The sequence below is a fragment of the Lissotriton vulgaris genome, chromosome 8 (assembly GCF_964263255.1).
Source record: "Lissotriton vulgaris chromosome 8, aLisVul1.2, whole genome shotgun sequence".
NCBI classification, from domain to species: domain Eukaryota; kingdom Metazoa; phylum Chordata; class Amphibia; order Caudata; family Salamandridae; genus Lissotriton; species Lissotriton vulgaris.
Genome location: NC_141696.1, coordinates 169890672 through 169914337, shown reverse-complemented (window position 1 = coordinate 169914337; position 23666 = coordinate 169890672). Strand labels below are relative to the sequence as shown.

Below are 23666 nucleotides of genomic sequence, written 5' to 3'. Positions count from 1 at the left end.
CTCATAGGGCCCCCCGTTGGGCGCTCCCTTGCTCCCGTGCGAACAACCCAGACACATGACGCACACTAACATAGTGACCTGGAACATTCGAGGTATGCACACCTCGTCCCGCCGTTATTCCGTGTTCTCCTACCTACAACGCCATGGGGTGGGGGTTCTCCTTCTCCAGGAGACACATATGGCATTGGTTGAGTTAGACAAACTGCGCAGGCGTTGGAGGGGACAGATATTCGGTACTACCTTCTCTGCCCATCCGCGCGGCACACTGATTAGGGTAAGGGCGGGTGTCCCCTTCAAATGTATGGAAGCGCTGGTGGACCCTGCGGGCAGGTATACCCTAGTGCGGGGGCGATTAAATGGTCAGGAAATCCTGTTAGGATCCCTTTATGCCCCGAACACCGATCAGCCCTCCTATTTGGAAAACCTGAATCACATTCTTCACCCATACGCTGGACTCCCCTGGCTCGTTGGTGGGGATTTTAACATGGTACTAGACATGCATCTGGACAGGTCTTTCCCTCCCCTCCGAGCTGCGACAGTAACGTCTACAGCGCAAGCTTTCAGGGATTGGCTTGTGCATTGGGGGGTGTGTGACCTCTGGCGCATGCAGCATCCCACAGATAGATTCTACTCCTACTATTCCCCAGTTCACGATTTGCACGTCAGTTCGGATTGGATAATAGGCACCCAGTCGCTACTTCCGCTCCTAGCCAAGACAGAATACTTAGGAAGAACACACTCAGATCACAATCCCCTATGGTTCAGGATCTGCTGGGAGGCAGATCGATCGCTGGGGCCCACGTGGCGGCTGCAACCTGCTGCGCTTGAAGACGCTGAGTTCCGATCCTCGTTGGGCTGGGCCATATTAGCTTATTTCGAGGCCAATGCAGAGACAGCTAGCAGCGCACTGGTGGAGTGGGAGGCGCATAAGGCAGCTATTCGTGGGCATTGCTTAGGGGCCACATGGAACATACGCAAAATGCTAACGGCCTCCTTGACGAGACTGGAGCTGGACCTCCTCCGATACGAAAGGGAGGGTGAGGGGATGGGGTGAGCAAGCGCGTACGCTAAATGACCTGCCTGCTAAGCACGCAACGCTTATGGAGCAGCTGCGATGCCACAATTATGCGGCACACACGGCCAGGACACACGCCAGGGCGGACAGGGCTGGCCGGCTGCTCGTCTGATTGATACAAAGCGATGGGCGCGGAGCCCCCATAGGAGCGCTGCGTACGGTAGGAGGGGAGATGGTATACCAGCAGCGGGAGATCCACCGTGCCCTGACCGACCATTATAAGCAACTGTACAAGTCTCGCATAAGTGGCCCACGGCAATCGCTGGACGCGTTCCTGGACGCAGTCACCTTGCCTGTGGTGTCCGAGGACCACGGAGGCGTACTGAACGCCCCGCTCACACTAGAGGAGGTGGGAGATGCAATCCGGGAAATGGCGACTGGCAAAACCCCTGGGCGGAATGGCCTGCCCGCCGAATACTATAAGGCGAACCAGGACATCTTGGCGCCCCTACTCCTTCAGCTGTACAACCCCGCCATTGGCAAAGGCTCGTACCCCCCCATCCATGCGGGAAGCGTTCCTGGTCTCCCAACCCAAACCGGACAGAGACCTCACTGCTCTAGGATCATACAGGCCGCTGGCAATGCTCAACGCGGACTATAAAATCTTCGCGAAAATCCTCGCGGAGCGGCTTGCGACAGTGGTCCCTCATCTAGTGCACCCTGATCAAAACGGGGTCGTGTCGGCGGGATCCACATCCCTGAATCTTAGGAGGTTCTTTAGGGTGGCGGCTGAAGCGGCAAAGGAGTGGCCTCGGGCGGGGGCCTGATAATAGACTTGGAAAAGGCCTTCGATTGCCTGGAGTGGGGGTACCTGGCTGCGGTGCTCTCGCGCTATGACCTTGGCGTAGGTTTCCTGCAGATGGTTCAGCTCCTCTACACAAACCCTGTGGTTCAGGTGAGGCTGAGTCCATATATTTCTGAACTGGTGGCGGTGGGCCGGGGAAACCCATCAGGGATGTCCCCTGTCCCCGCTGTTGTTCGCGCTGGCTGTGGAACCTTTGGCGACGGCAATGCGGCAGACACTGGGAGCAGAATCCCCCTGGGAGATGCGACCCACGAGGTCTCGCTTTATGCGAACGACCTGCTGGTGTTCGTAAAAGATGTGGCTCGTATACCGGAGTGGCTGGCCCACTTGCTGGAGCAGTTTGGGGTTGTCTAAGGGCTGTCTCTATGCCTTTAATGCGGAAGTCGAAGACCCGGGGTACTGCCTCGGCGACACGAGGGTCCAATGGAAGGCCGACACCTTCAAGTATCTGGGAATCCAGATCTATAGGCAGCCAGCTGATCTTTTTTAAGGCAATCTGGGTAAAGCGGTGGCAGCGCTTAGGTCCCAGATATGTTTTTGGACCTCCCTTCCGCTGACCACAACAAGCCGGGTGGCCCTTGCCAAAATGATCATGCTCCACCTGTACTATTTTGTTAACTTGCCTCTTTATGTACCGCCCTCCTTCTTCTCGTCGCTTCATGCGACGTTGCGGGACTTCATCTGGGGCACGTCCCGGCACCGGCTGGCGCTTGCAAAGCTGTTCTTGCCAACGGAAGTGGCGGGCTGGCCGCTCCCTGTTTTGAGCACTACTACTTAGCTGCGCAGCTTCAATGGATTGCTAGCTGGTTGGCGGACAGAGGTAGAGATGATATCGCCACAGTGGAGCCGCCGTATTCATTGGAAAGAGTCACTAGGCTTTTCCATCCCCTGACAGCGCCCGCGAGACCCACTCCGCTGCTGTTGGCAGTAGCGTATAAGTGCTTCCGCAGAGCCCTCTTCCTTACCCGACGGGTCCTCCCATACGCACCCGGGGTGCCTTTGGGGGCTTTATTGGGCGGAGACGGGGTCCTCGTGCAACCAATGCTAGAACACTGGAATGAGGCGGATATTCAGACGTTAGGGGACCTCTCCAGGGTCGGTTCGCTGGTGGCGTATGAGATGTTGGTTACAGAAGTTGGACTTCCCCCTGGGGGGTTCCTGCTGCACCGCTCCATAGTGTCAAAAATGACGTCCCGGTGGGGGGACATGTCCTCGGTGCCTGAACAGCACTTAACTATGCAATACTTGCACGTCAAGGGGAGGGGTAGGCACCTGGTCCATTGCTTTGCGGGGTCGTTAAGGATACACACAGCGACTAGCTTGGCCTCGCTACGGGATAAATGGGAGCGTGACATGGACAGGCAATTGTCGGATAAGGAGTGGGAAAGAATTCTTAAAAGCCCGGTGCGCATCCCCAGAAACCTGCGCTTTCGCCAGATACAACTTTATGTTGTCCACAGAGCCTATCTCACGCCTGCACTTATTAATAGATATTTTCACCGCGCAGATGCGTCCTGCCCCAGATGTGGAGAGCTGGACGCGGGGATCCTCCACCTTTTATGGAGGTGCCCCAAGCTGGGCTCCTACTGGAGTGTAATCGGCGAGCTGCTCCCAGATTGTACTGGGTGCATTATACCTCTTGTATGGCCGGAATACATTCTGCATCAATTCAAGAGGCCACCTAAAGACAAAGCTTCATCCAGATTCTTAGACCTGGGGATGGTGGTGGCTACGCGCCTGCTTACGAGGCGCTGGAAGGCGATTGACCCGCCAAGTGTGCAGGAGTGGACAGCCTTACGTATGGAGGAAACGGTGGGGCTCCGTACGAAACCAATGGTGGAGCGCTGGGAGTGCATGCTCAGAGCCTTGCGGCTGGCGGGCGGGGCTGAGGACGCGGGAGGTGTGGAAGCTTAAGCGGCGCCCTTTGGGAGTGGGGTGTGCAGTGGAATGTTCTCCTGTTTAACCACTCGGATGGACACCGTCTCTCTCTACTAGAGATATATAGGCCCCGGGTGCGGGTCTAGCTGCTTGGGGGGGTGAGGGGGGGAGGAGACTATAAGGTATCAGTGCTATTGATTAAGCCGCTATTGTTTTCTTTTGCGCTTCTTTTATTGTTAGTTCACAGTTGTTGTATAAATGTCAATGATGTGCACAAACCTGGTGTAGGGAAGATCCACCCCCTATTATGCTAACGTACACCAGCTTAGCGTGTGGACAGTCATGGCCCTGCCTTGAGCCAGTATATTTCCTTCTTATTCTGCTCAGGGACTTGAACACCAGCTTGTATGGTGTACTGTCTCTCAATGAACATCTGATATGCCCGCTTACTGTGCAGATATTGTTGAAATGTCTCATGTACTGTGATGTCCCTTTTTTTCTTCAAAAATGCTAATAAACAGATTTGACAAAAAAAAAACCATTGAAACCCTGATAAAGGCCATCACAGCAGCTCCTCCTCTGGCTTAGCTGAAGTAAATTTGGCAGCATTATTCACAATCAAAACCAAACTACTTGGGGGCGGAGCTAGCTCGAGACCAAGATGGCAGCTTGAGTCTCGAGCTCCTAAACACCAGCAATTATCCTTCATTAATCCAACAACCTTTCCACCATCAAAGCAAGCGACGGTTCGAACATCGGAGCACTATTGCGGCACTATGATCTGACCCCGACCTCCCTAGCCCCAGGGAAACTGAAGATAAGGTGGAGAACATCGGGTGAATCTGCGGGCCAGAGTGCCGAGAGAGGCGGAGTCACGTGAGCGTACATGCCGGCCGCGGGTGCACCCCGGTTCCCCGTGCCTTGGGGGTCCGGTCCCTGCCGCGGCTTGACCTGCTGGGAGGTCACAGCGTAGGTGACGGGGAGTCCCAGACATGCCCACGCAGGACGGCACACACTACAAGAGCGCCGAGATCTACGGCGCAGATATAAGCTGGAGGCTCCCCGGACTATCGGAGACTGCCAGAGCTGTAGAGGGAGCGAGTCGGCGGCGCTGCAGTACGTGGAGAGGAGCGGAGAAGGAATCTGCTGGCCGCCCTGGTAAGGTAACGGCTGGGGCTCCCGACCGTGAGAGAGTGTGGCACGCTACTGCTGCGTAGCGCCATCATGCTGAGGGAGTCTAAAGGCATCACAGAAGTTGATGGATGGGCAGCGCGAGGCCCATAACGGTGCCTTGCTTCAGTGCTGGGAAACTCAGAATCTATAGCGTGGGCCAGAGAGTCACAGTGCCTGGGAACAATAAGCCAGTGCTGCCAGGCTCTGGAAGTCTCTGCTTTACAGTGATTGTTTGGGCACATAGAGGCGATATCTGATCTGAGACACAACTACAGAGTGTTTATAGTGCCGGGCTCCACATTATTGTTGCAAGGACTGCACAGAGTACACCGTGCTCAGGGCATCACCAGGGGGCTTGGAATGCATTAGGAGGCCATGGAGGCGGCAATGGACGGCATTGTGCGGCTGGGCGAGAGAAGATGTGAGGTAACCTGGAGGTCGGTGGAGGTGCGCGGATGAGGTTTCCCACAAATTGGCGCATGTGACTCGGCCTGTGTGGAGGTGCACATTCCTGGTTTGCAAATTGTGACGCTACGGCCTTGGAAGCGCCATAGATTAAAAAAGCCTCTGCCAGCTCACTTCTCGCGGAGGCGCTGACGACATCCCCATTACAACGACCACACCAGGAAGAGACAATGGGCAGAACGGACAGAACACAGCCCAAGCTCACCTTTCAGCAGAAACGCTTGAAGTCCTACGACACTGCCACGGAGGAGTGCACCAGGACCACAACCCCATTGAGGACGAGACGGACATCCAGAGTATGCTACGGGCAATGGAAAAAAGCTTGCAGGGCGGTATAACCTCCCTGGGGACAAAAATAGACGCCCTCTCGTATCGGATGGATAGAATGGGGAAAAGGTTGGATAAACAAGCGGAGATGTTAGACATGTCCAAGCGGAGGCTTACAGAAGTAGAAGAGGCACAGACTACACTGGACACAGACCACAAGCAGCTCGGGAGGGCCATACGTGTGTTGCAAGACAAGGCAGAGGACTTGGAAGCCCGATTGCGACGCTGCAACCTCTGAATCACGGGCCTTCCAGAGACTACGCAAACTGGTAACATGGAACGCTTCGTTGAGAAGTTGCTTGTTACTCTTCTGGGGCCCGAAGTCTTTTCCAGCATGCTTGTTGTAGAGAGAGACCACCGTTCTTTGGGGCCTCGCCTGCTGCCGGGAGCCATGCCACACCCGATCACAGCAAAGTTAATAAATTACCGGGACAGAGTACGGCGAGGGACAAACAATCGCTGGTATATGAAGGATCGAACATTTTGCTCTATCCGGATTTCACCGCCAGAGTGCAGGAGGCGCGTCGACAATTTGTGCCCATGAAAAAACAGCTGCGTAAAAAGAGCCTGGAATTTGCCATGCTGTACCCAGCCAAACTGCGGGTGAACAGACAGGGACGCTCCCACATCTTTACCGATCCAAAGGCCCTGCAGAAGGCACTCAAGGACTGGTCCAGAGAGGGGCGACAGAGCTCGGAACTGCAACTTCTAGACGAGGAAACTTGAGGACCGCTCGAGAAGCAGGACTGAGACACGATTTCTTACGATCACCTAATAAGTATCTTGGGGGCGGGGGGCAGGGGGAAAGAGTTGAGTTTATACATGCTGCATTAATGAGGTTGCATCCTATTGTCATTCCTATACCCATACTAACTGATCGGGAAGGCCCAAATCGGTAAGAAGATGCCTTCTAGATTCTAAATCAGTCATAGTGTTGAGAGCGGGGACTGTTCCTTGGGATGCAGATCATAGTCACAAGGGAATATGTTGCGTTGCAGTGTTACACTCTAGTTCAAACAGCCAAAGAATGTTTTAGGGTGGAGGTTGTAGCTTTACCAGCTGGTGTGTGGGGGCCAGGAGTAGTGACTTATTGCATTTGGCTGATAGTTGTAGCCCACGTGTGACAAACACCACTACTGTTTTTTTTTTTCTTGGGGGAGGGTTGGGGGGTGTGGATGGTTGTTGTTTGGGATGCTGCACGGCCGAGTTGTGGGGGGCTGCTGTGGGTGGGGGAGGGAGGGGCTGCGATAGGATAAAGTTGTTTTTGATGTTAGAGATGTCAGCTACTGTGTTGAGGTTGGAGAGGTCAGCCATGTGGTTGTTTGATGCACAACTCATCTGTCAGTCACGGTACTTGGGACGCTATGTGACTCCCGACAGGCGGGATGGTAATGATTAGGGGGGCTACTGACCAGAGACCTATAGATTCCCTCAGGGCGCTGTCATGGAATGTGAGGGTTCTAAATGACCATCGCAAGCTGCGCAAAGTGTTGAACTTCCTAACCAGTCATAATATAGATTTCACCTTACTCCAGGAGACACACCTTCCCAGAGCCCAATGAGGCGTTCAGGGGTCTGGTGGGTAATGTGAACGCTGCAGGCTTTACAACTCACGCAAGAGGAGTAATGACCTGGGTTAATCCCAGATCTGAATACATGATGAGACAGATGACAGCAGATACAAGCGGTAGGTTTGTGATCTCCAGATGCCAGGGAATGGGGTTGGACCTGCTTCTGGTTAACGTCTATGGCCCTAACTATGACTGCACGGAGTTCTTTGACACTTTGGACCAATAATGTGAGTGGATGTGGGACGACACAAACACTATGGGGTGGTGACTTCAACCTTGTCAGGAACCCGAGTTTAGACTGATCAGGGGGGGCCAGTTAAGGAGACCTGCGACGGCGGTCAGAGCTATAGAAAGAGTGATTAGTTAAGACCACATTGACGTATGGAGGGAGCTTCACCCACTGGATGGCGGTTTCACACACTACTCTGCTTACTATAACCTACACACACGCATCGATTACTGGCTTGCATCAACGTCTCTTAGGCCCCAGATCCACACTTGTCAGGTCCTGCTGCGCACTCTGTCGGATCACTCTCCTCTCTTGCTGGTTTTGTCCACCCCAAAGAAAACAATCCTGCCATTGACATGGTGTTTCCCTCTTTACTCATTGTTGGACCCTCTTTTCAAGGAAACGATGGCGGAAGCTATAGAAACATTTTTTGCAACTAACATTGGGTCAGTGGACAGTTTCCGGACGGTGTGGGAGGCGTTCAAAGTGTACATCAGGGTGGTGGCCATGACTAAACACTCGGGGGTTCTTCTCGACATTCGACAAAGATTGTCGACCCTGGAGCATAAACTGGGTGAATTGGAGACTTGTCAGATGCCCGGGGTAGACAAGGAGACCACTGATACAATTAAGTAATTATTAGAGGAGTATCAGGAGGCGGCTGACAGTGAAGTGAAACATCTGGGAAAATATGCCACGGCGCGCGCGTACGGAGAAGGAGATAGGCCGGGATCTGTTCTGGCTAATATGCTGAAAGCCAAACGCGGCAAGACTTTAATCACTACAATACGATAAGAAGAGGGCGACCTGTTAACGGACGAAGAAGACATTGCCAATAGATCGGATATGGATGGGGGAAATAATAGAATACTTGGAACACATTAAGTTACCCTTCCTGTCAAACACGCACAGAGAGTTCCTTTTGCTCCCCATTGAGAAGGACGAGATACTTGAAGCACTGAAGGGAATGAGGGTGAATAGCGCCCCAGGGACAGATGGCCTCACGGTGAACTTTTATAAGACATTCATAGATACCCCACATCTCAGTATTATTTGATGATATGTGCGTAACGGGTCAGATGCCACAATCGATGAGGGAAGCCATTTTGGTTGCCATTCCTAAACCTGATAAACCGCAGGAGGAATGTGGACCCTCCAGACCTCTTTCCTTGTTGAATGTGGACACCAAGTTTTACGCGAAAATGTTGTCTAACCGCCTGGCCCTTTTCACCCCGGAACTAGTCGCCCCGGAGCAGGCGGGGTTTGGGCCTGATAGAAACCTCACTTATAATCTGCGTACGGTCTTCGGCACAATGCAACATGTTCGACAAGACGTGAAAGCTATTGCGGTCTTCTTGGATATGGAGAAGGCTTTTGACTCGGTAGAGTGGTCCTTTATGCGACACGTGCTGACCAGAATGGGACTTAGCCCTGTCTTTTTGCAAATGATTGGGGTATTATACAATGCCCCCACCGCGCACGTCCTGGTGGGGAACCTGGTGACTGGCGCCATTTCCATTGCCAGGGGAACCCGGCAGGGTTGTCTCTTGTCGCCGACGCTATATGCATTAATTGCTGAGCCCTTGGTGTGTGCGCTCAGGGAATATCATGGCCACAGAGGTGTCAGATACCCTACCTATGAAATTGTGTTGTCGACGTATTCGGACGATACCCTGCTTTACGTGAGAGACCCCGAAGACAATCTCTCCTCGGTCCTCCGGGATGTGGTACACTATGGGGCACTCTCTGGGTTGAAGGTCAATTGGACTAAATCCTTAGCCTTGCCGCTCACTCCGGCCACTTCGCAATTTGAAATGGAGTATCCACTTCTGTGGTCTGATGATTCGGTGAGGTACCTTGGCATTAGATTGCACACCGACTCTGAAACTGTTTTCCGAGAGAATTACGGGACGGCCATAGCAAAACTAGAGGATGATGTCGAAACTTGGATTGGGCTTCCGCTGTCGTTACTTGGCAGGGTCTCCGTCATGAAGATGGTAGTGCTCCCTAGATTCCTCTTCCTGTTTGCGAATATACCGATAGTGCTCCTGCGCTCCTTCTTTGCCAGACTAAATAAATCATTGGTGAGGCTAGCTTGGGTGGGCAAGCAGGCACATGTACAATGGCGGGTTCTTACACTACCATACCACCTGGGGGGACTGGGTGCACCCGATCTAGAATTGTATTATAGAGCTGCACAGGGTGCACAAGCACACAGTTGGATTCACGGTGTAGATAACATACCATACCTTAGACTTGAGAGGTTGTTTGCTGGCCCTCTCCCCCTCCCAGCCGTCATCTTCGAGCTGGTGGATCGCAGAACTGGCATTCTGGACTCCCTAAACTCAACGCGACATGCCTGGCATAGCTTATTACACCAGCAAGCGGGGGCACTGTTATATTCCCCAGCAATGCCTACAGATTAGGCGGTCTGGCTAACCCCCTGTAACAATAAAGGGGTCCTACCAGCACTACAAGCGCTGGGCATTCACAAAGTGGGAGACCTCTTCTCAGAAGGCGTAGCCAAAACATGGGACTCAGTCATGACCGCTACAGAAGCAACCACTTTACTGCAATGCTTCCAGTTCCACAGAGTGCATAGAGCACTGCGTCAACAATTTGGGGACGACTTAAACAAACACCCTGAGGTACAAGAGCTATCGTACCTCATTAAAACTAAATCTCCCCACAAACTTATCTCCAATATATATAAATTGGCAATGTCCAATAGAGCTAATCAGTATACCAAGGCCAGGCTGGCCTGGCAGCGTGACTTGGACGTAACAATTGATGATGCCATGTGGTCCTACTGCTGCACTAACACGAAACGCATATCACTACAAAGCAAACACAGACTGATACATTTCAAATACATTAACAGAGTCTACTACACGCCAGAGAGATTGCACAGGCATGGATTGAGAGAGGATGCAACCTGAGACAGATGTCGCTCCCCGGAGGCGGATTTCATGCATTTAGCGTGGGATTGCCCAGGTGTTTTTCGTTTCTGGGAAAATATATTCCGTAGAGTTGGAGGTCCCCCCTGACCCGGCGGTGCCGTTGCTGGGCTACTCCAAAAAACTGCCGAACGCAGCTCGTAGACTGGTAGACTTAGGCCTTCTAATGGCAAAGCGCAGAGTGGCAATGTGCTGGCTAAGGGGGATGCATTGCCCACAGTGGGCACACAACGTACTTTACTGTTGCACACAATCAGAAACCTTCAGCGAACTACTCCCGCCGCAGAGCAGACCGAAGAACTTCTGGGGGCTATACACTACATACCTGAAACGTGGGGGATTGGGCACTGCTGCAGAGGCAACGACAGGAACAGGAGCAGGAGCCAATACCACAACACCATAGAAGACATAGTTGTTGGATCAGGACACACACCGCGGGTAGGGGAGAATCCTATGCTCGGACTGATGGATTGGGTTGGGACAAAAGGCGGTAATTGGTGGACAGACGTGACGGGAGGGCATGGGTCGTAATGGCAACAGGCCCATGGTCTCATTGTCCAGCCTATGTGCAAATTTAAGAGTTCCGACTGTGAAAGGCTGGGCTGACATCTCTTTGTTTGTTTGTTATAAAAAAAAAAATTGAGAACCATTTGAGATCACTGAAGCGCAACAGACACACTTGGTATATTACTAGAACTGCAACTCTTCAGAATAACGTTGCCTGGCCTCCGGGATGTGGGCAATATAGCTGTGTGATGTGCCTTATCTATATACGCTGCCGGCCTCAGGGTTGTAGGCGAACTGCTGTGTTTGTCAGTGACACCTTTCTTAGTTAAAAAACCTACTTTTTTGACATCCATTATTTCAAAATTTTCTTACAGGAAACTGAGTTAGCCCAAGTGTTAATGCTTGTTTTTTTGTTTTAAATAATAGCCTTTTGATAACCAAAATAAGGCTGCCACAAAGAATGCTCTAAAAAGGAATGCTGTTTTTGGGAAGGTTGGGTGACATGTCTGTGAGGCTAGAGAAAATACTGAAAGTAGAGCACTGTAAGACAACGTCCGTTGTTGTTCATCTTCATATTTTGGCTGAATCTTCATTGTGGTTTTTGAACTCTGTGCGCTGTGGCACTGTTTTATAGTCTCCCCTGTATGTGCTCTGACCGCTAAAATGGGCAAATTGACTAAACACAAATTGGCATATTTTCCAGTAGCATTGAAAGTTACATTTCAGACGGCACCATCTGATGGGCGATTAATTAAGCTGACAGGGAAACATGGCTTCAGGCCTACATATGGAGCTTGGCACCTGCAGCTTTTAAACCTGTAGGCAGACCTGTCAAATAGGTCTTTGTATCACAAATTGTAATTGGGAAACATTGTGATGGGCTTCAACAAAATGTGCTGCAACTGATGATTTTACGTTCCCAATTCTGATATTCGACTTGTGTTCGTTTAGCCTGGTTTTGATTTTTCGTTCGGTCTTACCGACATATACCTTGCCGCACGGGTATTTTAGCATGTAGATTAAGTTAGTCGTGTCACAGGTTGCGTTAACTTTCAATCCGATTTTGTGACCCTTCATTGGGTGGGTGATATAGTCTCCTCTGATCAAATTATTACAATTACCACATTGTAAACAGGGACGAGTTCCACTGTATCTTTTGGTGTCAACCGTTGTGTTCTTGAGCAGTTCACCAAGGTTTTTATTTCTTGAAAAGGCGAAAGTAGGAGGATTATCAAAAGAATTTTTAAAGTCTGGTTCTGCCTTTGGAATATTCCAATTTTTTTTATCACTTTCTTGAAGTTCATACTCGCAGTGGAGTATTTCGATACCACTGTCATTCTGTCTTCTTGTTTCTTCTGTTTCACTGTTAGCAGATCAGATCTTTGTATGTTATGTACCTTGTTTTTTGCTGCTTTGATCAAGGCGTCTGGATAACCCCTTTCACAAAATCTTTCTCCTATTTCTGTGATTTTGATTTCTGCTTTTTTTGCATCGGATGTGATTCTTTTAGCTCGCATCATTTGTGATAACGGTAGGTGTCGTTTTAGAGGTTCTTGATGAAAACTTAAATAATGAAGGGTGTTGTTCTTGTCTGTTTCTTTTCCGTACATTTCTGTCTCTATTTTGCCATGCTGTAGGTTTATGCGTACTTCTAAAAAAGTGATAGACTCTGTGGAAATCTCACAGGTGAATTGGATTCGGTCGTCTTTTGGTATTCAGATTCATCAGAGCTTGTTCTAATGATTCCCTTGAGTTTCTCCATAATATAAAGATGTCATCTATATATCGTACGAACAGTTTCAGATTGTCCGTCCATCTTGGGTCTGATAGTATGTTTTGTGTTTCGTAAGATTTCATGAATAAATTAGCGTACACTGGGGTTGCGCAATTGCCCATGCTAGTCCCGATGAGTTGCTGGTACCAGGTGTCGTTGTATTTGAAGTAACTATGGTACAGGGTAAAAATGATGACATTTCAGATGTGCCCTTCAGGCTGCTGCATAGCTGCTCGCTGTGTCTCCTTACCTCATTGTGATAGCATCAGCTGGACACAAGTGAACTTCAGGCACTTTCAGTGCAGTCTCCCTACATCAACTTTTTCCCAGAAAGATTGGCGCCCTCCTTATTAAAAGTCTTGACTCCCTTCTATGTTGGGGAGACCATAACTCTGCCAGCATTCTTTGCTTTAAAGCCTTTCTTTGCTCGAAAACGTTACATTGACCATACCAAGGGCCATTAAGAGGGTGATCAAGTTTTTGTGTGGTTCGCTGGAGCAAAGAAAGTGTAGGCAGTCCAGAAGAGGACCTTGTAGAGGTGGATAGTCTTCCGTATTAAGATCTGCTATCCACTGGCCAAGAAGCAACCTCTGGAATGTCAGAGTTCATTCCACCATGGCTAAGGCTGCTACCACTACAATGGAATACAGAGTGCCTGTCCTTGACACCTGTCAGGCTGCCATATGGGCGTTAGTGCATACATTAGCGAATAATTCCAAGTGGTATTGGGCTTAGCGCAGGCTGATCCTAAAAAAGGGTTGAGGGCCACAGTCAGTGTCTGGGATGGTTCTACCATCAGTGGACAGACCTAAGGCTAGTAAGGTACTGCATAACTGCAGGGTGCTTCTCTAATGGTCTGGATTTGCCACAACAGACTCCAGAGCCCTGAGCGTCAATGCCACTGTTGCCGGAGTAGGAGCCAATAGTCCTTTTGGACAAGGAAGTTTTAACATACTTACTTTTAGTTTATTCCGATTCTGAGATATTTCCTATACATGGCAGACTGCCTGTCCCAGATGATAACTATAATTTACAAATTATGATGATAATTTATTTCTGGACCTTCGAGAGCCCAGTAGCCTGGAAACCTTCCCTGACACTGGCCACTATTCACGGACTCCTAGTCCATCACCGGAAAAGGCTACCTCCTTTGCCATGGTCAATCGGAGAGCAGCAGAGGTCTAAGACCAACAACTACCTTCTACTTAGGTCAAGACAATGTCATAACAGAGGTCCTGCAGAACAGACAGACCTCATAGGAACCCTTCTGCCTTTTAATGAAGCCTTCATTGACACACCGCCAGGCACCTGGGCAGAGCCAGGATTCTGCCTACCAGCTAATAGGCAGATGGCTATGAGACACAGGCCTGTCCCTGAAGTCCCAGTCTTTCACCTGCAACATTCCAAGCCAGAGAGTCTGGTGGTCCATACCCCTACCACAAGGCTCTATCCTAACGCTTTTAAAAAGCACCACACCAGATAGGGAGTCGAAATGCTTGGAGACGTTTTCCAAATGTATGTCTTCTACCAACCTTGCCTTATGCTCTGTGAACTCCAGCTGCCTCCTGGAATGTTATTTGCACAAGTTGTGGGACATGGTGGCAGAATTCTTGCCAGCAGTCCCAGATCGCCTTAGAGCTAACCTTCAACAAATCATACATGATGGTGAGGATGAAGCTAAATATGTCATACGCTCGGGCCTTGACACTACTGACTGCTTGGGTAGGGCAGTTGGGACCAGCGTGGTTCTTCGTCGCCATCGTTGGATTCGCTCCACAGGGATCTTGAGCGACATACAACCATCCCAGGGGCTTCAGAAGAGTGTTCCAGCAGAGGCCACCCCAAACCTGGACTCAGCAATAGCAGAACTGCCAGGCCTTTTAAGGCAGAGGTCAGGGATTTGACTGCCAGCATCCAGGGCACCAAGTGCAACAAACTACCAAAACAAAAACCCCAGCCCCTCCATCCCCAGCTGCCGCAAAACTACTTTAATTTTTTCTTGGTGGTTCAAGGTTCCTGATAGGAGGTTGGATCACCTTTTACCTCCTCGAGTGGCAGTGCATCACATCAGACCAATGAGTGCGCAATGTTGTCCAGAATGGATCCATCCTTCCTTTCCGCCCTTCGCAATATGCCTCCTACACCACAATGCCTCCCGGAGGACCACTTGTCCATTCTGGAAGAGGGAAGTTCAAGCATTCTTGGACAAGGGAGTCATAGAGAGGGTGCTGGTATCAGAAGTCGGCTGGTTGGTACTCCCATTATTTCCTGGTGCTGAAGTAGGTCCGAGACCTCATCCTCTGAACTTTTTCCTCCGGAAGGACAAGTTCAGGATGCTCATCCTGACCCTAGTTCTGTTTGCTCAAGACCCAAGAAATTGGATAATGGCATTGGATCTGCTGAGCGCATATTTCCACAAACTAGTCTTTCAGTCACAGATACGTTACCTGTTTCAGGTTGGCAACGAGCACTTTCAGTTCTCAGCCCCAGTTTGTGGCCTCACCAGTTTGCTTCGGTTCTTCACAAAAGCAATGGTTGCTGCCCTCCTTCAGAGGTTGAGCTTCCAGTCTTCCCATTCTTTGACGACTGGTTGCTGAAGGCAAATTCACTTGAGAAACCTCCAGACAACTGACAATGTGTTAACATTGCTGGGATTTTCCATGAACGTGCCAAAGTCATACCTAACTCCTTCAGAGAAGCTCCCCTTTATTGGACCCATCCTGAATACAGTGCTTTTCCAAGCCCACCCTCCGTCTCAGTGCGCTTAGATCCCAATGTTTCAATCCTGGTCCTGGATCTTGGAGAGAGCGCCTCTGTAGCTGCTTGCATCCTGATTGTGGACCACACCAGGGGGCCCGTGCTGGCTCTGCAGTGGAATATAAAGTCTCAGTGGGCTCAGCACCAAGGGAACATGTCGCAATCCATCCTGATGTTCGAGGAGGCTGCTGGAATGCAATTGGACCAGCAGCAGACCCCTCTTCTACCCCATCCAGAGCTAACAGTTGTGACAGATGCATCATTACTGGGTTGGGTGCTCATCTGGGAGAGATGGAGATCAGAGGCCTTTGGTCTCCGGCGGATACCAGCTTCCACATCATCCGATTTGAGTTGCTGGTGATTTGCTTGGCACTAAAGGCTTTCATACCTTCCATCAAAGGGAACAGCTGCATGGTCTTACAAACACCATCACCATCATGTGTTACTGCAATCAAGCATGGCACGGCAGGGTGGGGTCATGGGCCCTGTGCCAAGAGGCTTTATGCCTCTGGAACTGGCTGAATCGCCAAGGCATATCTCTAGTGTTACACAACCTGGAAGGATCTTTAAATGTCAGGGCTGACTCAGCTGGCGGTGCCTAGAGGATCAGGAATGATGGCTCCACTCCGAGGTTTCACAAGGCCCTTCAACCGTTGGAGAGAACCCTGTCTCTATATTTTTGCCACCGCCGAGAACGTGCATTGTCCAACATTTTGCGCATTGGAGTTCCCTTGTAATTTCTCCCACAGAGATGCCTTCCAGTTGGACTGGTCAAAACTAAGGACAGGGGACCTACTCACAAGGAACCAGGGTACTAGTTATATATAGGAAAACAGCTGTTCCAGTGGTTAATAGAGAAATGATTTAAGCAATATATACGCACAATTGCGATTGTGCGTATATATTGCTTATTCAGTTGGACTGGAGCTTGGGACTCCTGTACGCCTTCTCACCACTACCTATCCTGCTCACAGTTCTTAAAAAGATCAGGAATGACAGGGCCCTATTCATCCTAGTGGCTCCAGAGTGGGCCAGGACAGTGGTACCCAGAATGTCTGGCGATGAGCATCTATCCTCTGGTCCAGCTACCTCTTTGGCAGGATCTCCCGTCGCAGCTGCAACTCAATGCCTAATGACTTCCTTCCGAGGTTGTAAATGACATTCTGGCAACCAAACATCTCTCCACTAGAACCATCTATGCGGGTCACTGGGAGAAATTATTCTTTATATTGGGCCCAGCAAGGCTTTGCTGTGGCATCAGTTAAAGGTTGTGTCAGCCGTATCAGCTTTTCTGTGGGTGCCTGATCAGCCAATGTTGTTTAGGTCATCTGTTGTGATTTTTGAAAGGGCTGGCTTATATGTTCTCACCAAAACCATTTGTGATGCCCCAGTAGGACCTCAATCTGGTCCTTATATTTCTAATTTGCAGTACATTCAAGCCGATTCACAGCTGCTCCCTGAGATTGCTCACATTGAAGATAGTGTTCCTCATTGCGATGATGTCAGCTTGTCACTGAACACTACTTTCTTCACAGTCAAATTGGCAGCCACAGCCTGTACAGGTAAAAGCCTTGGGGCAGTGGGGCCGGGTGGGGGGATATTTTGCCAGACAATGACAAGGGCAAATTAATTATTTATTTAATGTTCCCTCGTCATGGTCCTTAGAAATCAAACCCCCCTCAGCGCCCCCACTGCCCCACAGCTCTTACTTGCACTGGCCGCGGCTGCAAATTGGTGCACCTTTCCACATTTGTCAGTCCATTATCTTGCTGACGTTCTTCATTCCTCATTTATCCAAAGACGAAGAGAGGCCCCATCACCCAGACCCTAAAAGAGCTCTGTGTTTCTACATTAATCGCACGAAGGATCACCGGATGGATGATAAGACCTTTGTGGGTGTCTCTTGGGCGAAGAAAGAAAGAGCAGTACAGAAACAGACCATCTCCAAATGGATTGTCCTTTGTAAAAAGATCTACTATGTTCTGGCTTTCAGAAGGCCTGTGGGCTCATTCCACCAGAGTCCAAGCCACTTCCACCGTACTGGTGTGCGTGGTGCCTCTTTTGGATATCTGCTAGGTTGCGACTTGGGCATCAGTTCACTTAGCAGTACTGTCTGGATAGCCAGGTCTGGCAGAGTGGGCACATTGCCCGTTCAGTCCTGCAGGACTTTCTGGTGGGAGCCATTTTACAAACCCACCACCTGGGGAGATACTGCTTTGGTATCTATTCACAATATTAGGCATCTGCAGTTAGAAATATCCATCAGAAGAACAAGTTACTTACCATTGATAACACGCTTTCTATTTCTCTTTTGGTTACTCTATCCAACTGAAGATTCCTCACTGACCCTCCTTCCTCCCCGTTCTGTGAAATGGACTACTATGGTCCATGCTAAAAGGATTCCAACTTATGGGATCTATAGACTGGCACAATCTAATTCCGGAGGGCTCCACGTCAGACAGTGCAGGCAAGTATCAGCAAGAAACGTGGTGGAGGCGGTTATATGGTGGCCCCAATATCTCTTCTGGTGCAGGACCGAGTCCATGCAGAGTCACACAACCGCGTATAGCTGAGCGCCAGGGAATTGCTGAGAAAAAAAATCTCCGGATCTAGTCTGACACTTTGGAGTGTTCACAAGTTAGATAGAGTATCCACCAAAAAGATTGTTACTGAAGGTAAGTAACTTATTTGTAGTAACTACTGTTAAGAAGTACAAATGTGTTGCTCTTGTTTTTATAGTTGTTAGCATAAGCTTTGAGGCTCTTGGGTAACCAAGTTTGATGGATAAATATATGAATGCATTTATTTTTTAATAAAGTTTGAATGAGTATTCAGTACTTTTCTATTTCTCATAGGTTGTGTATCCTGATGGACAGGTGCAAGTGATTCACCCAAAGCCTTCAGACTTTCGAAATCCTGGCCCTGAAAGACACAGATTAATTACACAGGTTTATCTCTCACATACAGCTTGGACAGGTACATGTTATTTGTATGCTGCATTATTAATTTTGAATGTCTTTTTACATTTTTTAAATATGTACTTTTTTTAAAACTAATTTGTGTTTGTTACACACAAGCATCTCTTTTTTTCCTCGTAGTCTGACTGGTATTTTAGCGGGCAGGCCAAGCACTTGGCCACGGTATCCATGAAGGCAAATATATCACTTTCATTTATTTTGCCCCTGGCTTGGTGTGACATTCGACCTCTAGGGCGTCATACGACTCTAGCCGAGAGATCACTTTGCATCACTATCCGATCATGCAGGGTTTATGGTTGCTGTCAAGAATGTAAAGGCTATAATGTACAGCTTCCTGAGATGTCAGAACCACATGTGCAATAGTTTAAAGCTTATCAACATCTGGCAGACGTGGAAAGACTATATCTTTTGTGAGCTATAGCACCTGTGCCTCACCTCAGAAACAGGCATTGTTAGTACTCCATCCACTTTCTTTCTGAAGCGGTGGACTTATTCCCATCGCCATCCAGATGCTCAAGATGATGATACAGGCACAAAAGCTATAAGCTCTGCAGCCATATAACTATTTGTGTTATTTATGTATGTGATGGCAATTTTTCACATCTTTTTCCCCAGACTTACAGGTTCCTTGCTCCTGCGACCATGGGTGGTCAACATTGCCAGTGAAAACAGCAGCCCTCTAATCTGAACACAGCTCCGAGCACTTACATAAAACGTCTTGCTATGGTGCCAGGCATCCTGGGGCTACAGATGTTCTTCTGCTACCCTCACATTTACATTCTAAAGACTTTCTTCCAAGCTACAGCTGTGCTTAACTTGGCAGAGATGTTTTAAGGCATAGGCAAAGTTGGCATTCGCCCAGGACCCCCAACTTCCATGGGGCCCCTGTGTAGTGAATATCTGTATTGTGGAGTGAGTGCACAACCTGTGTATAACATTGTTCGTTCCTTTTTGGGTGCTCCGTGGGTGGCGGCCAACGTCCCTGGGCGCCTGATTGACAAAATAGCACGTTGTGTCTCTAGTGGAACACTAGAGACATCCCCTTGGGCACTCCTTTATCTCCTCCCTTGTAGTCAGAGGATTCCACACATTTTGTATTTCTTTACTTAGATATTTTATTGGATATTTTTAATGTCTTATATTGAATTCATTCATTCATTAGATTCTCATTGTTTCAACATCAGTGACATATAATTCTTAGTGTTCCAATGCATTTCGGGCGGTATCACAACGCCCTTCATCAGGGAATCAATACTATAGAGAAAACAAAAAATGTGAAAAAACGTCACTAACTAAATAAAAGTGATGAATATTATCAAAACAGAGCATAATTATTAAAAAAAGCATAACTGTGCATTCCTACATAAGAGAATGAAACGTCTACATTTAGGTACAACATGGTAGTAATCTATTGTCCTTATCTAAGTTGCATGCATACACTCACGTGTCACTGTTCTTCTCTTAGGAGGGTATGTCTGAAAAAATAGAGTGAAATGACGAATGTAAGCTCAATGTTCTAACTGCGCTATTTTAAAAAATCTCAACACAGTAATAACCGATAGTTCTTGGGACACACTGACCTCGTTCTCACTATCTCGGCGTTTAGTTCAGCAAACTCTCCGACTCCATTGCCAAATGGTTGTCAAGGATACGAACAAGCTGAAATTCTATTAGATGCCGTTCCGCTCACGTGACACGGAGCGTCATCTCAAACACGAAGCTTATTGTAGGCTCGGGTTCTTCCTCTTAACTATGCTTAAACGTGAAAACAGTGCATCAGTCCTAGTTAGTGCTGTGTATAATTCAATTATCATTAAACTTACCCATATTAGGAAAAAATCGGAAAAAATCATAAGTATCCCTACTGGGATTCGAACCTCTTGTACCCTGCGAAACATAAAATCTAACCTCGATCGCGGTGTGCTACCGTGGATAATGATTACAGTGAAGGAAAAAAAGACAGAAAGGTGGTAAAAAGGTAGATGTGCACTGAATAATCAGTCAGTAGGCATTAAACGATAACAAAATAAACATCATAGTATATATTATCACAGGTGTCCAGTCCAAGGTGAGGAAGAGCATGCATACAGTGATGCACGTTCAATTAAAGGTAACATGACAGTTCGCTCCGTTCGTTGAGCCCATTAGGGCTTTGAGTGCACAGTTTATGTATCCAAAATTTCTCTCGTTGTAGTAGGTGTTTGGTGTTGTCTCTTCCTTCTATTTTTTCTGCTACTTCCAACACCATGTATTGTAATTGCAAGATGTTGTGTTTTGCCTCAGTGAAGTGGGCGGCTACGGTGGATTTTACGCTTTTGAGCCTGATGTTCGATTTATGTTCCGTCAGTCGTGTTCTTATGCTTCTTTCCGTTTTTCCCACATATAGTTTTCCGCACGGGCATTTCAGTGCGTAAATAACATTTTTGGTATTGCATGTGGCATTAACATTGACTTTGATATTGTATCCCTTCATCGGATGATTAATGGTATTGCCTTTAATGATATTGTTGCAGCTTCCACAACTTAGACAAGGTTTAGTTCCTTTGAATGATTTGGTTTGGGGTTTGCGCTGCTTGAGGATTTCCCCCATGTTTTGAGCTCTTGTGTGTGCGAATATTGGAACTTGATCAAAATCATGTTGGAAATCAGGTTCTGACTTCAGCATATTCCAGTGTTTGGTGATAATTCTTTTAAAGTTGTAACTTTGGGTGGAGAATTTCGACACTGCTACTATGCGAGCTTCCTCATGTTTATTGGACGGTTTTAGAAGATCCTTTCTGTCCATCACATCCACTCTTTTTCTCGCTCTGTCTATCACCTCAGTTGGATACCCTCTATTAGCGAATCTTATGCCCATTTCATCCAAAGAAGTTTTCACCTTTATGCTGTCCGATGTTATTCTCTTGACTCTTGTCATTTGTGAATAGGGCAAATGTTGTTTTAGACTTGGTTGGTGGAAGCTAGTATAATGTAGCATGTTATTCCTGTCCGTTTCCTTTCGGTATATTGTTGTTTCAAAGCCTTTGTTGGTTAAGTTAATTCTCATATCCAAAAATGTTATTGAAGACTCTGACATTTCCCAAGTGAGTTGTATGCGGCTGTATTCCTGATTAAATTCACATAGTGCTGTTTCTAGCAATGTTTTGGAAGATTTCCATAAGATGAAAATATCATCTATATAGCGGACCATGAATTTCAGATTGTCCTTCCAAATTGGTTTAGAGAACATATTGAGTTCTTCGTAGCTTTGCATGAAAATATTAGCGTACACAGGGGCCGCCGAATTTCCCATTGCTGTTCCTGTGAGTTGCTGATACCACTGTTCGCCATATTTGAAGTAACTTTGGTGTAGCGTGAATGTCATTAATTCGATAAGGAAAACCTGAAAATCCTGTTTCAGATCTGTGTTTACTAGAGCTCTTTCAACAGCTTCCAATCCAAGGTTGTGCGGTATTGAAGTGTACAGCGACCGTACGTCTGCTGTACACATAATCAATTTTTCACTCAGATCAAGATGAATTTCATCCAATTTTTTTAAAAAGTCAGTTGAATCTTTGACGTATGTCCTCATGTTTCTTACTGTGGGTTGAAGATGCTTGTCAATTAATTGACCAATTGGTTCATGAAGGCTTCCTTTCGTCGATACAATAGGTCGTAAGGGAGGGTCCATCAAGTTTTTATGGATTTGAGGTATCATGTAGAATACCGGACTTTTTGGATTTGGATTCACTAGAAACTTCTTAGTTTTGATGTTGATAGTGCCCATTTCGTATGCTTTATTCACAATGTTGTCTAGACTTTTGGAAAAATCGCTGGTAGGATTCACATCAAGTAATAAGTAGGTGTTGGTGTCTGACAGGTGTTCAAGAACCTTCTCTTCATACATGGAGTTGTTCATAATAACAAGGGCGCCTCCCTTGTCTGCTTTTGTGAATCTTATATCTGTTTTGTTAGCCAATTTCTTTAGGGTGTCCATGTCTTTCCGTGTCATATTTCTTTTTGACTTTTTTTCGCAATTAAGTTGGGCTAGATCCTGTTTCACCATTTTCTCATACAAATCCAAAGTTTTGTGGCTTGTTGGCGCTTGAAAATTGCTAGAAATCCTTAATCCACACAGCTGATCTTCAATTTCTTTGTTTGTTTGAGGAAGTACATGGTCAAAATAATATCGAAGTCTGAGTTTGCGCATGAGTTTATAAAAACTTACTTCTAGTTCTAATGTGCTAGTGTTGGTTGTGGGAACATAGGAAGTACCACGTTGAAGTAAACTGAGTTCATATTCACTTGGTTGGAAGTTGCTGATGTTGATGACCAGTTGATTCACGTCACTGTTTTCTTCTTGTCTTTGTCTTTCTTTGGGATTGTGGTGCTCCTCGTGTTGGGGTGTTCCTTCTCTTTGTCCTTTTCTTTTGCCTTTTCCTCTCCGGGGTCGCCTTTTTGGGCCTGTCCTTGCTCTAAAAAAGGATTCACTGTTGTTGGTTTGCTTGTCGTTGGTTGTTCGGTTTGGGTGTCGTCTTGTGACCTCTCTCCTGATTGAGCTCTTGGTTCAGCCCGTGCTTGTTCTCGCTGACTTGAACTTGGTTGGTGTCTTTGAGATCTTTGGGAAGTGTCACTACCTGTGGAGGATGTATCCGTATTAGGTGTATATGGTCGATTCTTTCTTTTTTGGGCGTAAATATCTGCCCATGTATATACCTCCCCCAACTTGTAGTCGAGGGTGTCCCTTTTGAATTTCCGAATTTTTCTTTCATTAATCTCTTTAGTATGTTTTTCCATCTGAGCTTTAATATCATTTAGTGTCTGTGATAGTTCGTCCTCAGTTAGCATTTTAGATAACTCATTTGATACTTCTCCAATTTCTTTTGTTAGTTCATCTAAGATTCCTGATAGTTCCTCGATTATCAGTAGGATGAGGTCCAGTGAACACTTATTGAGGATTGCAAACCACTTATCCTGGAATTGCTTAGAGTTCTTACAAAGTGAAGGTTTTAGGGAGATTCTTAGGCCTCTCGGAATGCGCTGTGCTCGATGATACTTTATCAGTGTACTCGCATGGAGCTTTTGGTTTATTTGTCTTTTAGTCAAGTAAATTAATTGTTTGACGTTTTGTTCCTTACCCCGGGTAGAGGGTTCCTGTGATAATTCTTCCCTTATTAGCGAATATATTCGG

General features: G+C 47.7%; 1 protein-coding gene across 1 annotated transcript in view; it reads left to right on the top strand.

Moving 5' to 3' along the window:
* The window catches only part of INTS4 (integrator complex subunit 4), a 358899-nt gene that overhangs the window by 315201 nt on the left and 20032 nt on the right, over positions 1–23666 (top strand). Inside the window, exon 22 of the mRNA XM_086933901.1 lies at positions 18374–18494. Coding sequence (XP_086790027.1) covers positions 18374–18494 — 121 coding nt within the window. The remainder of the gene's footprint in view (positions 1–18373; positions 18495–23666) is intronic.